The 15,831-nt window shown below is 35.0% G+C and overlaps 1 protein-coding gene across 4 annotated transcripts in view; it reads right to left on the bottom strand.

Annotated features, from left to right (window-relative positions):
• The window catches only part of atp8a1 (ATPase phospholipid transporting 8A1), a 148,746-nt gene that overhangs the window by 116,733 nt on the left and 16,182 nt on the right, over window positions 1-15,831 (bottom strand). For all 4 annotated transcript variants that reach the window (XM_051918399.1, XM_051918398.1, XM_051918397.1 and 1 more), the window contains exon 2: window positions 4,338-4,452. In XM_051918399.1, coding sequence (XP_051774359.1) covers window positions 4,338-4,452 — 115 coding nt within the window. The remainder of the gene's footprint in view (window positions 1-4,337; window positions 4,453-15,831) is intronic.

Below are 15,831 nucleotides of genomic sequence, written 5' to 3'. Positions count from 1 at the left end.
ATGGTTGTGCTGCTTAATATTTTTGTAGAAACGTTGATAATTTTTTAGATTACATAATTAGCATATCTGTGTCATCATTGCGTCATATTTGCATTCTGTCTAGAGTCAGCTCTTTATATTTGCTTGCTTATTGCTTACTATGTACACACATACAGTATACAGCAGAGTTCCCAATAACACTGTTCTCATTTACACATTTTTCTGTTTCTGTTGTCAAACAACGAAACGAATATGAAATAATGACTAAAATGTGGCCCATTAAGACCCTAGCAATGCATACGTAGATTCCATATTCGACCGCTCCAGACACATCAGCACGCCCGCCATCTTGGAGTGGTTAGCGTGTCGTGAATTACAGTAAAAATCACTGAAGCCACAACCCTGTGCAGCTTCTGGTTGTGAAACCACCAAGATTTAAATTCCCTAAGAAATGGGATTATCTTTTACAGGTGAGAATGTGTTTGTTTGTGTTTTTATATGTATTAACTCAATATTACAAATTTTTATACTATGGTAACGTTTTAATGTTGTGTTAGCTGATGCCTTCAGCTAACTACGATTGCAGACGCAGTAAACTTGCTCTCAAATGTTCACGGATCTGTGTTTTGACCGGACAGCTTACATATTTCTCTGACACAGTCCACAGACTCAACTGAACGGAAAAGAAAAAAAATCTTTCGACCCCAAACTTTTGAACGCTAGTGTGTCTTTATAGGACAAGTAAATCATTTGTTAAATCCAATCACAAAATCTGTAACTATCTTTTTTTGCCCAATGTTTTTTTTTTTTTTTTTTTTTTTTTTTTTACATTGAAATGTTATAATCTACTGATTCATTTTGAAACTGCAATTTGGTTCAAGGCTCTTTATTGAAAATTTAAAATGCCTAGGGAGAAAAATGAAATTTACTTATTTAATTACTTCCAGAAGTAAGGCCACAGTGAAAGTAGGAGGTCACCATTACGGTTGGTATTAACCATATTGGCCTGAACTGATGAATAACAACTGTCAAGTTTCAAGGTTAGCCGATCATAAAGGAGGGCATTTATATACAAAAGTCTAAATAGTATAGCAAAAGGGGTCAGAGTCAGGGTGGAAAACGGTCGTGCAAAACTAAATGTTTTTTTGCAAGAAACTTAAAAATGATAATTGGGATGCAGATTAATAAAAAATAAAAAAAAAAGCTACAAAAGTGTAAAATATGGCTTTTAAATTGCTTCTTGTTTTACTGAAGGAACAACTTTCAGTACTGTTTCTAGGCGAACAACTGCACCAGGAAATGAAAATGATATCCTGACCTTTGCGTGTGATCTTTCTAACTGAACACCTACTGATTACAAGCAAAACGTGACAGAAGCCCATTACAACTAAAGCCTGTTTTATTTTCGTGGCAGCTTACGTGTTGTAAAATACATACACATAAGCAAGCAGGACTTCCCAGTCGCTCATGCTGCAGGAATGCAAACATTAACCTGGTCTGACAGCCGACTGTTCAAAGCTACTGTTTTATCCAGCGCATGACAGACAGCCCTCTATATACAGTAAAGCTATAAGTACTGATAAACAGTCCAGACATGAGACAGCAAAACTCAGTGTTGTTTATGCTCATTTCAGACTGCAGTGGGCGTTATGATCACTAGATGGAACTATCAAATAGATGCTTTTGGGTTTCAATACTGAAGATCTGCAGTCTGATAGTGACATCTCATCTGGATGACTGCTCTCTCACTGCAGGATGAGAGAAAAAACATCAAGCAACAACTTAAGTGAATGTTTAAGGGATGGAGCATCTTAAACTCACATTCGATTCAAAACCAATCAAACTATTTGCTCAAAACCAGTTCATTTCACTGACTCAAGCTGAAATTTTGTGGGCGAGTAAATAAATAACACAATTTTTGGTGCACTATTCCTTTAAAGTAATTCAGCGTGTGATTCAGCAGATATCAGATAGCAACCACAGTACCTACACTCCTACCTCCTCTCTGTCTGCCGTACATCCTCTTAGCAATCACTATGACTTCATATGTAACTTGGACACAGTGAGCTGTTGTAGTGGCTAGAAAATGGCAACATTTCCTCTTTTGTCAAATACAGCTCACTGGTTTTAATGTGGTACTTTATTCGCACAGTTCCTTCCCACTCAATCTTCAAAATCTTTTTCAAAACCTTCTTGATCCATCCATCCGTGGCAGCACAGTCTGTTCAACAGCCTTATTAAATTTTCTTTTTTTTCCCTCTGACATTAAATATGAGCTTTGTTCTGAAACCTACTGAGATGCATTGCTGCCTGCAGTATAGGGCTGGGCAGTATGATGATATATATTGTTACCATGGAATAAAATGTCTACCGTTAGAGACTTTGCTATACCGTATATATCGCAGTATGTAAATATATAGCACTATTGACACTTCAGAGTGATAAAATGCATGAATGAGAATATAAAGAACAGGACGTGCTTGATGTTAAAAAGAGTTAAAAGCACAATATATCCTGAAAAGGAACTTGGTGCAGCACTCGTGCTGACTGGCACACTGCCAAAGTGCACACACAGAAACCTGCCTCTCTCAGAAGGCGATCGCCAATTAGGGACGTGCTCGATGTTAAAGTATTCACATTAAAGCACAATATTAAGTACAATAAGTAGGGGTGGGCGATATACTGGTAGACATGATTAACTGGTAGAAGTTTGTCAAGAATTTTGATCTATCCTCTCTATCATGGTTACGCTCACATGAGGTTGCTGTGCTGCACGGCCACGAAAGCTTGCGAAAGCCTGCGTTTTTAAGCATTGCGGTTTAAAAACAAGTGGTTTTAAACCGTTAAAGTACAATTAGCAGCGAAAGACAGGCTCTGTCTGAGAGACACGACATGAAGCTGCTGCTCAGAGTGTGTGAGGACTGAACTGGGTGCTTTTTGCCGGGCTTGAACATTTAAATACACATACCTATGTGTCAAAGTGACCATGTATTTGCAAGTAAACAGAGCCATTTTATGTCTTAAGTGAAGGTACAGTTGAGAAAGACAAGGCTCAAGTTAAAGGATCGGTGCAGTCAGTCTTAAAGGCACAGCATCCAAATTTACCTGCTATCATTATTAATGCTAATCAAAACAAAAAGAGAAAATCTCTCACTGCTTGCTTTTGTAACTTTAATACGAATAAATGTATATTTAATTTACACAGAAAAGACTATGCATTGATTTTTTATACCTTTGATTACTTTATACATTTTATGTAGTATTTCTAGTGCTTTCAGGTTTTTCAAGTTTTTCAGGTAGGTCTATTTCGTCTGTGTCTTTGTTATATTGTAGTTTGTTTTCTTTGCTCTTTCTTTATCATTGTTTACTTGTCTTCCGTAAGCTTGAGAATTTTTTAGGGTAATATTAATTTTTTTTTTAATGATATTAAAAATGGTGATAAGAATTATGAAATTTCAATGGTATGAACAATTTTGATATCATAAAAACCTTATTTAAAGCAAAAATTCCTATACCATGATATATGTCGTTATTGTGATATAAAATTACTCATATCGTGATATAAGATTTTGGTCATATCTCCCACCCCTACTGCAGTATCATTCAAAAAATCTGGGTTCAGTAAAATTCTTAATATTTTTGAAAGAAGTCTCTTACGCTCATCAAAGCTGCATTTATTTGATAAAAAAATATATAGTAAAGACAGTACAATACAGTAAAATAACGGTTTTCTACTTGAATATATTTTAAAACACAAGTTACTCCTGTGATGCAAAGCTGAATATTCAGCATCATTACTCCAGTCTTCAGTGTCACATGATCCTTTAGAAATCATTCTAATATGCTGATTGGGTGGCTCAAGAAACATTTGTTGCTTTCACCAATTTTGAAAATAGCTGTGCTGCTTAATATTTCTGTGGAAACCATGATAATTTTTTTCTTTGATGAATACAAAGTTCAAAAGAACAGTCTTTTTTGAAACATTATAAATGCAAGAACAGTTTGTAACAAATGTCTTTACTGTCATTTTTTTTTAATCAATTTAATGGATCCTTGCTGAATAAAAAGTATTAATTTCAGGAAAATGTATTAATGTCACATGGACTATTTTAATGATGTCTTTAGTACCTTTCTGGACCTTGAAAGTGTTGATTATTTTGCTGTCTATGGACGAGTCATTTACCTCTCAGATTTCATCAAAAATATCTTAATTTGTGTTCTGAAAATGAACGAAGGTCTTACAGGTGTGGAACGACATGAGGGTGTGTAATTAAATGACAGAAATTTCATTTTTGGGTGAACTAGCCCTTCAACTCTGTGCAACCCTTTTTGAGTAACAGGTGTGAGTGTGGCTTTACCTGACACGATTATTGCAGAACTTGGTAAACTGGGGCTGATTGATAAATATTAGTCTGGAATCTTCCTGGTCTGCTAGAGAAGTCTTCTCTGAAGTGTCTTCTGTCTTTTCATAACCTGAGACAAAGAGAAGAGGAAAAGACAGAGGAATAAATTATTTAGCTATAATGAAATATCAGCTTTTATTTTATAAAAGCAATGGCTATTTATACTATGAAAGCTTATATCTCCCAGCCAGTGAAAACAAATCACCTTTAACAAGATTACATTAAAGATTATGTCTTTAACAAGTGTCAGACTCCGAGAAGCTTAAGACTTGACCTATAACCTCTAGCTGAAGCTTTTCTGCAGCATGTGATTCTTATAGAGTAGCACTAGCTTAGCTGCTGACAGTCATAAGAAAAAAAAAAATCCTATTAAAGAAAAAAAAATGAAATATGAAATACATTTATTACAAAAAAAATTATATATATATATATATATATATATATATATATAAAATAAACAATTTGAAATTAATAAATACTTATATAACTAACTAACAAAAAAAATAAAAAAAATAAAAAATAGATGTGTGTGTATATTTATCATGGTCCCTAGAATCACTCAGTTTAGATTGCAGGTAGATTAAGTCAATATTAGGGCTGGTGACAGCCAGTGGAAAAAGAAATGTGAGATATTACAGGCACACTGAGCCCAAGGGAACAGATGAATGAAAGAAGGGCAGCTCAAACTGAATCGCCGGCAGGCACCCACCCACCCACACACACACACACACACACGCTGTAATACTGGCTCAGTCTATTACAGGCCACACTTTAACTGGCTTAAGATACAGTTTGTGGTTAATTTGAAGCATGAAAAAAAAAAAAAAAAAAAAAAAAAAAAACTTTTGTGGTATGCATCTATACAACTTACAAACCTAGAACTTTACAAGAAAGTCAATAACCTGTAGAAATAGCTGGAAAATGGCTGGAAAAGATCAAAATCCATAGTTCCATATAAAATCAACAGCAATCAAATCAAATTCAACCAAAAGCCAATAGTTCAAATGAAAAAAAAAAATAATAAAATAAAATAACTTGCTCTATTTAGTTGCCCATTCCAACCCCGTAAGCTGCTATTTATCCATGAATCACTAAAGAGTTCTTGTCATACAATGACAGTTCATAGTGACCAGGATCTGCTTCACAAATGACAAAATGTGTGAATAATAATAGTAATAATAATCATCACCATCATCATAATCATCATAATCATCATCAAAGTCTTCTGACATTGTGATAAATGTTAACAGCATGAGTTTGTAACATAAGGGTGAGTAAATAAAGACAGTATTTTTCATTTATGGGTGAACTGTTCCTGTGCAAAAACATTCAAAGGAAAAGAAACACGACAGAAACACCCTTATACTCTTTGTTTTATGAGAACAAACTGAACAAGGTGTCAGTACATTGTGTAAAACAATCATTATCTTCAATGGAGGGTGTGTAAAGTCCAAACATTTCTCTGTCAGTCACTGTCACTCTACATACACTCTATTTATGATAATGTATTACAAAATGCAACAAGAGTTTTACACAGAGTTAGTTCATCTAAAAATGAAAATTCTGTCATTAATTACTCACTCTCTTGTTGTTCCTAACCCGTAAGACTTTTGTTCATCTTCGGAATGCAAATGAAGATCTTTTGATAAAATCTGAGAGATTTCCGTCCCTCCATAGACAGCCTTCGCAACAAACTTTGATGCTTCAAAAAGTTCATAAAGAGATCGTATAACTAATCCATATGAATTGAGTGGTTTAGTCCAAATTTTCTGAAGCGACTTGATCACTTTATATGATGAACAGATTTAATTTAGGCTTTTATTCACATATAATTGATTTAACTGATTGACATGCGAGAACAAATTTCTTGCGGAAGCTCAAACATCCTGCATAACACACAAGAATGAACCTCACTGGTTCTCACATGTCAAGAGAAAATGCTTGAGCTTACGTTTACCACGACTGATGTGTGAGTTGATGAATGTTTATATGTGAATAAAAGCCTAAATTAAATCTGTTCATCATATGAAGCGATTGTGTCTCTTCAGAAAACCGCTCAACCGCTCAATTCATATGGACTAGTTTTACGATCTCTTTATGAACTTTTTGGGGCGTCAAAGTTTCAGTTGCGTAGCTGTCTATGGAGGGACAGAAAGCTCTCAGAATTCAAAAAGATCTTCATTTGTGTTCCTAAGATGAACGAAAGTCTTACGGGTTTGGAATGACATGAGGGTGAGTAATTAATGACAGAATTTTCATTTTTGGGTGAACTAACCCTTTAAGAGTATTACCAATATACACCCTTAAAGGAGTTCTCTCTTCAAAGAGCTATTTTACCTGTTCTATGTATTTGACACGACACAGCTGAAGCTGTAAGACTGAAAGCATCACATACTGAACATTTCTGTGGCATACTACAAGAGGTCAAACCTAAAAGCTTGAACATATTTGAAGGAGTGTGTGTTTATGTGTGTAAGAGAGGGAACAAAAAAAGTAAAAAGACAAAGCAAGACATAGACACTAAAGAGGTTAAAATGTGTATGCTGCAGCCTCAAGACACTGAGGAAGTGAGACCTGTAGGCTGTATGTGTGATTGTGGGTGGGTTTATTTATATAGCTACAGCTACTTTGGAGAGGAAACTATGTCAGAGGTTAGCAACATTTGACAAAACACCCCCATGTCCCCAAAGGCAAAGTCCAAATTATTTTAATGAAGTAAATATCATTTTAGTTTTATTCTAGCAAAGCTTTGCTACTAGCTTTGCCACAAAATGTTGTATTTTAGGAAGTAGAAAGTATACTATTCTCTACTGTTTTGGGGAATAGAAATGTCCAATAGAAAGTAAAAATGCTGTGCAATGTGACAGACACATGATGTGAGTAGCAGCACAAATCAGCAGCCAGAGTCAGATTTCATTTATCATGTGACGAGGGTGAGACGAGCTGACTGACAAGAGAATGGCGGAAGATTTGGTTTTAAAGCGAAATGTAAAAGTGCCTATTTGGCAATATTTTGTCATTGTACTGTTTTGTTGTTGAGTTTTTCATTAAGAATGAACCCACCATTCAACAACTGCCACCCCTGAACTGCCGCTAATTCGAAAGTGAAAGTAAAATGCGCACGGCTGTACGGGCATTCATAAGCATTTTAAAAAGCGAGGTGGAGAAGAGGGAAAAACTACAACGCAACTAAATTCAAACAATGGTGTTTTGGAGCGCTTTAATGTGGCTTGACAGGTCGCTGTAGCCGCCTCAATTTAAGCGGCAGCATGGAGCACATGTGAACTGACCATCTCTTCCTCTTGACTACTAGTTATAGCATAAAATAAACATGAATGAAATTATGTTGAAAGATACAGTAGAACTTTCTGAAATGCATCATGCCTCATGTAATCGATCGATCAGTGTTTCAACTGCAGAAAGACATCAATAAAACAGTTTGTAAACAGTGTCACAATTACCTAATTCAATGTCCATAGCTCGTTGGCTACATGGCTAGCTAGAAAAAAAACAAAAACAAAAAAACAAACAAAAAAAAAAACTCTAAAGAGGAGCATTTTAAAAATATATATTATATATATATATATATATATATATATATATATATATATATATATATATATATATATATGCAACTTACACTATATTATACATAGGGCTGGGTATTGACAGATTTCAAAATTCTATTTTGATTCACAATCTTTCGATTCTATCCGATCTTGATTTAATTTAATTGATTTATTTGGATATCAGGTACGGTACATGTTAATTTTAAGGAAAAAAAAAACTCAACTAATGATGTAAAACTATACAGGGAACTCTGTCAGTTGGTATATTACTAAGATATTAAAGGTTAAAATTAACATTTGATTTGTACACAAACATTTGTTTCTATCGAACAGTTTTATTTGAGTTTTTATTATTATATCTAAAAATAAATAGCCTTGCAATTGAATTTGTTGGACTACTTTTAGTTTTAACCTTTAATATTAATAAGAATAAGATCCAGCTTGACTTCATCTCATACCACACAATGCCCTTCTCAGTGAAATGACTCCATGTGTAAACACAACAGTCCCATTCATGACAGTGCTCAATAAATAATTAATAATTGCGTTGATAAATAATGCAGATGGCACACAGTAAATTGGCTACACTCATCTTAGGATCGCTATTATTAAAACAACAGTGGGAAGCAATTTGAGAATGGGAGCAAAAAATGAAAAAAAGATTAAGCACATTCAAACTGGAGCCCCTAACAGAAAGGATGTCAGTACCATCCTTCACTTTTGACCTCTTGACCTCAATTAAAATCAAATACATCCATGATGGTTCACTGTCTCAGTCAAGCTGTATTACAGCACAGCAACTGTCCTAATTCTGACACAGGCGAGTCATTGAGGTTTATAAACTCTGTTGATCAACCTAAATGCATTTCACAGGCCTGTGGACAAAGAACATCATGAATGCACTGTTTGTTTTTCAACAGCTGTAGGTGTGACATGCTGAGCACATGTTCATCATCTGGAAACAATTTAATGAATTTAGAGAGTTAGCCTTCATTCCCTTTATAGGCAAAACATTGCTCTGTTTGTTAGAGCATCCCATCACAGCAACATTGGCTTAACCCATGGTGTGAGTTTGGGGCAGGAGTCACAGAACTATCAGTTTGTCTGACCAATGGAAGACGGGCAAGTGTACAGGAAACGTGTTTAAAAACAGTTGTTTTTGCCATTTCATGTTGCTGACACTTGTGGTGTAGAAAATACTTCACATTTATTCATAAACTGCCAAAATCTAAGAAGCCATCTACTGGTTTCAAAGATGTGATATGTTGTCTTTTCTAAACACAAGGTTGAGGTATTGTGTGCAACCATCTGCAGTGATGCGTTGCAGCCGATGATGTGTTACAGGAAGTAAGCGGACACGTAAAAAGAGACATGACAAAACAAAACAAACAAGCTTTTTAGGAAAAAAGTACCCAACAAAACTGTCATGGTGGTTTCAATTCTACACTAGTTAGCTCAGTGGCTCACAAAGTGGGGGGCACCGAATACTGCAGGGGGGGTGTGGGAGATCCTCAGGGAAAAAAAAAAAAAAAAGTGTGTGAATAGCGGTTGGCACTCTACCTTTATAAAGCGGCACCGAACGCCAATTACACAATCGTTCTTCTTTAGATTCTTGACTTGTCACTGTCTGAACAAGCCCAACATAGAAGTTGCTCGCCATAGAAAAGCACCGCTTTAGCGGACGGAATCACAAGCTTCTATTGTGAATGACGCGTGCTCCGATGCTGTATGCATTCCGGTGAGAAGACGCAACTTACAAGAAGCTGAGCTTGTGAGGCATTGACAAAAATTGTTATATATTGGTGTTGTTATATATTGTTCATCCAAAGCATCACTGAAATAATTTACTTTTTTTGTTTATTTAAATTAAAAATTTTGATCTATTAATTTCTCTTACTGTTATATTTTTCAATGATTCAATGACATTACAAAGTGAAACTAATGCATGTGTTTTTGAAATCGAGAATCACGATTTTTTTTTTGTTTCAAATAGAGATCACGATTCTCCCATAATTCTGATAAGACAAATAAAATAACATGCAACTGACTACAGGTTCTGACAAAATGTTAATTGCAGCAGTCTATTTAAATGTTTAATTAATTTGAATGAATTATTTTATAAAAATTAAAAAAAATATCAGTTTGAATGAATGATTCAATGACTCACTCAAAGACTTCGCTTATTTCATTACTGGATGAATCAGTGTTTTTAAACGAATCTCTTGAATGAATGATTCAATGACAAATACATTTTTTAACAGTGACTTGTCGCCACCTAGTGGTGTAGCGATGTAATTGACAATCATTATTTAGTTACTTTTAAAGGGTGATTTGCTTTATTTTGGCCACTACCCTAGACATCAGTGTTTATATCAGAAATATAAACTTTTAATATTTAAATGTTCTGGTGTGATCTTGTCAATGGTTTAATAGACACAGGCAAATCATTGTTATTGAGGAATGAGATCACGTGGGTGTGTGAACCGAGATCGCAATCTTATAACGATTAATCGAGCAGCTCTACTGTAGCCACATGAATATCAGTGCTGTATAACCAAAAATGACCAAAAACCTATATATATATATTTTTTTATATTCTTGTTTTACAGTAAATATCTTTTTCCTGTGCATGACTAGATCTTTACTGTCAGAAGTACATAGTTTATGAAAAGAAATATTGTAAAATACAAACATCATATTCAAATTTATTATCAAAAAACGGTGGCAATCAATTTATAGAAGTAACAATTTAATTAATCTTAAACGTAATAAAATGTAATGTCTTAATGTGCTGTCAAAAATGGATGAAAATGTGTGTGATGTGTGATATTCCTTAATGTTTTAATTGTATTATTATTATTATTTATTATTATTATTATTATTATTATCATTATTATTATCATCATCATCATCATCATCATCATCATCATAACTTTACATTCTACTGTACAACAGTAAAATATTTCTGTTATAATTTCTTCAAGTTAAACCAAACTTTTATTTTGGTGGGTTGTGGTGAAGACCTTCAAACTTCTGTGTTTATATATGACAATAGTTCATTGAATGGTAAAATTTTTGTGAAGTGAAATTCGTGCATGCTGTCTTTACTATTCCATATTGCGATATGATTCATTGTACACCCGTGCTTTTGATTTATCCATCCAGAATTGGCCAAACTCTGTAACCTTCAGTATTATACAGAAAATTCCATTTTTATGACTGGATTCCACAATTCCGTCTGTTTTCCGAATTACAGAAATCATTGGGCTCTTTACATTAACTGCCTTTTAAAGAGAGCTCTTCATGGTCATTGAATATATAGCGCTAAATATTTCACATATTAAAAAAATATAAAACACAGCAGTTAATACTTTAGTACCATTCTAAACTGCTGAAAGCCATTTTCTAGTTTTATTATTGTGCGCTTGTATTTGTACTGAAACAGATGACTATCACCTTAAGATTCACTCAAAAACTAATTTTAGGGGGTCCATGGCATCAAAGTTTGAAAATACCTGGAATCACTACTTAAATGACAGTCAAACTGCTTTATTTATTTATTTATATATATTTTTTGATTACTTTAAATATAAACTGCTAGTAGTTTTAAGTGAGCTACAGCTTCCCCAACCTTAATGTTGCATCCCTGTCAATAAGCTATAAATTTGGGTCACTTTGTCCGAGCTCAAAACTGAAAACATCAGCGATTGATTAGATCACGGCGCCACCCTCATGGCTGCACAGTCAATAGGGGCAGCAGATGACACGGAAATAAAGAACAACCACAACAATCCACGACTGTGTCATGCAGACTCCAAGAGACATGCTTTTGGGGGTTACTGCACACATTTACCCTATTTATTAAAGACATGCAAGACTCAAAATTATACAAAAACACTCATCCACATGCTTTTGCGCATCCCTTGCTGTTCTGTGTTGTGAGTCAACCGATACGTTCATGACCACGTTCACTCCATTCTGTCATCTATCTAGCCGTAACGATGAATAAAAATAACACAGATAGTAAGAGAGCGAGAGGAAAAAAACAGACATGAATCATTCATCTGAAAGCTATGATTCACAATATACATAATGACATGTGCTGAGGGCAGCAGTTGAGGGGGGAGACTGTAGTGATCAAGGCCAAGGGTTTTCAATTAAGCGCGAGTACTTAAGGGATTATAAACACGAGTAAAAAAAAAAAAAAAAACTGTTTGCTCTTTAGGGCTGAAAGAGTCCGGTTCAAACAGGAGGGATTTCCCTGCTGAGATGGAGGGTGCTCTCTGTAGGCGTAGAACAGTGGGCAGTGGGGCGGAAAGGATGGAGAGCTGAGGAGATACATGACATACAGCGGCAGAGAGGAAAACGTGAAAAGAGGAATTCCGGATGGCATGGACACACGTGGGCTGTGAGTCAGCGGTCTAGCGGGTGACCAGAGGCTTTGATCTCAATGCTCTCTCACATTTGGAGGTTGATGTTTCAAAGTGCAGAGAAAGTGAGGAGGGAGGCAATGTGAGAGGACGCTCATTTTGGTTAAATTGATGACTAGAGGGCTAGTCCACAGCTACGGAGTCCTGCACTTGACATATGTTATAAAAAAAAAAAAAAAATTAAAAAAAAGATATTGTGGCCACGAATGTTCTCACAACTTAATGCGTGGCCACATTTTATTAATTAATTTCCTTGTTTTAGATAAATAGTGGCCAACTTGCAATTCATTCCCTCCTTTTAATGGAGATCAATGAAAATGAAAGCGAACTAAAAAGTTGTCCAAATTAGTTCATAATTTGTAACCATAATATCTTGTTTTTTTCTCCCTGTATGTCATGTGCAAGGCCATGGCTTTTGATGAATTGCTTAAAAAGACCCAAATTCACATATACTTGTTTGAATCACTTTGATGAATCCTCAATCCTGTCCTGACTGAACCCTTGAATCTGTCAGAGCGGTTTCTGATTCAACATCTGACTCTAATCAAACCACAAAACACCATATGCCATCATTACAAATCACAAAATTAAAAAATGTTGATGAAAATTGTGTTTTCATGATCAATCTGTTATTGTTTTTGTTTCTAATGAAGCTGAAATAATACTGAAATATTTCCAACAAAGTACTCAAGCACTTAGAAAGTATCTCTAATTCTCATATTACACAAAAGCAACATCCAGTTATCACAGTGGTACAGTTCAATAAGGAAAGGACTGTCCTGCATCTTGATTACCAAATCTGAAAACGGAAATTTGATAAGAAGCTTTCAAAGGCTTGTTACCTGCAAGTTTGTGCGGTCAAGAACTGAGTGACAACACACTGGAAAAAGGATTAAAAGGAAACGCATCTGCTTAGGTTGATATCCCAGCACAACTCAGTGTGTCAAAGGTTCTTCAGAGCCAAAGACTGACTGAGTATTTAAAGCTCTGTTGAGAGTTAGGTCTTGACACCACTAGCCAGCGTTGCCTAAAATTACAGCCATCAAAAAAAACTTGTTTACATTAATTGAAATAAAGCTGAAATAATATATAAATCCTTAAAATACCTAAAGTATTAAAATGACAAAAACTAAATTAAAAATAAATTAAAGCTTAATAGAAATCATAGAAAAAAGACAGAACAAAATTGCTAAAAATTAAAACTAAAATTAAAACTGAAAACATTAAAATTTAACTCAAAATATTAATAAATACTATAATAGTACAGAAATAATACTAAAGCAACACTAGCACACACAATGTAGTCCCCAGTGGGGCTAAACTTGACCGAGAGGAAGCTTCATGTTAAAACAGGAAAGGGCTGGTGAGGTGGCTGGGTAATTTAAACCACAACAAGCAAAAACAGTGTCACGAGAAGCTTTAGGAGAATCCCAGCATGGAAATAGCCCAGTTGTTATGTAGCGGGACCCTTTCTTCCACCCCCTCACCAACTTATTCCTGGACCGGAATATCTTTTCTATCATTTCTCTAACAAGCTAAAAGAAATTATGAAAGTACCCCCAAATTACCCTATCTAAATTCATGTAATTATACCATTTCACTGCTTGTATTCCTCACTTCCTGTGACACTATATTTTTGCTCTCTCTCAGCTATAGATGAAGGTTACTAAAAATAGTCCTCCTTACCTCCCCCCTCAATGTTTTGATCAACAAGCCACCACACGATGCACGTCCATCCCGGGCGAGTTACGCAACAGCCCACCCAATGACAGCACAAGATGAGAGGCTTATTGGATTCCCCGAGGCTCAGGAGGAACTTTCCAATAGCATAGGCTTATATAGGTAGCCCAGCTGGAGCCTGAACTTCATCTGGCGTGATACCGGTGCTAATCCCGCTAGTGCTCTAGAGGTGCTGGTTATATGAGGCATGACTGGCCGCTAAACTGCAGCAGATGCTAGCTCCAACAGTGCTAATGTAATCCAACCGTGGGAATGAAACGGGACCAAATGATACACACTGTTGCTATTTAGGCTACAACTGATGGACACCATGACAACAATAGCAGCAAACATTAAAATGGCTTGTATAAATTTCATAGGCATTTTTAACAGGTGTCCTCTGAATCTGCATGCAAGTGTTAAGGGCTTCCCCTGTTGTACCATCTATTCTTGTTAAAGGGTGTTATAAATAAGTTGCGGGGTGCTGCAGGGGGCGTGAATTTTTGTCCAATCACCCTTGTTTGCGTAGGCAGTAAACTGATAGCTAATATAGAGCAAAGGAAATGTATAAGTTGGAAATGTTGGCCATCTCTTGGCATGGGCAGAGCAGCCGGGGTCAAGACCCAACCTGAACACGAGCAGAGACAGCTGGCCCAGCAAATACGACAGCAGGAACCGGAGGTGAGATGAAGGGCACAACAACGGCATGCTGGGGGCAAGTGCCCTTCTGTCCTGAAAATAAATAATGACCGAACTACGGAAAAAAAGAAAAGAAAAAAAAAAAAGAAAAAAAAGACACTAAAAGGAGCACTTATAGTTTTGGGGAAGCTACTTTGCTGCTGTAGCTTTACAAGCTATTCATAATTCAAAGTAGTTAAAATGCAATGACTTGAAAAATGTCTGCAGGATTAAGAAATAGCACATAGATTAATTAATTTGGTGTAACACCACCTTAAAATTAGTAACTTAAAAAATGATCATAATTTATAAGATTATATCAAATATATGGCACAAAAACTATTAGGATCATCAAATTTAAACATTTACCGAACTAAAATAAATTTTCACTAAAGAGAACAAAAAATTATAAATTTATAAATTTTGTTCTTAAAAAACAAAAATATAAAATAACATGCCTAAGCAATGAATCAGCAAATCTAACTTTTTGAACACTAAACTCAAAAGTTTGGAGTTAGTAAGTTTTTTTTTGTTGTTTGTTTTGTTGTTGTTGTTGTATATTTATTATAATATAATATAATATATAATATAATATAATATAATATTATATATATATATACACACACATATACACACACACACACACACACACACGGTTTTAACAACAATATTTAGCCAAATGGTTTGCAACATTTATAAGAAATGTTTTTTGAGCATAAATTACATTTTAATATATATTAAAAAAAGAAAAACAGGTATTTTAAACAACAATATTTCACAACATTACTGTTTTATGGTTTATTTTTTGATCAAATTAATGTAAAACAAAAAAAAAAAAACTGGGTTCAGGGTTCATTTAATTAACTTTAATTTGATGGACAACAAGGTGTCGTGTCAAAGGAAATTTGGACATCAGGGTTTTTTAAACAGAGGATCAGGGTGAACTGACAAAGGATTCTTCAACATTTTTGCATGGAAATTAGTGGTCAACCGATGTTTTTTTTTTTTTTTTTTTGATGGCCAATATCTTAGAGAGCAGGGTGGCCAATGGCT

Source organism: Ctenopharyngodon idella, chromosome 14 (assembly GCF_019924925.1).
Source record: "Ctenopharyngodon idella isolate HZGC_01 chromosome 14, HZGC01, whole genome shotgun sequence".
NCBI lineage: Eukaryota > Metazoa > Chordata > Actinopteri > Cypriniformes > Xenocyprididae > Ctenopharyngodon > Ctenopharyngodon idella.
This window is presented reverse-complemented; position numbering and strand designations above follow the sequence as displayed.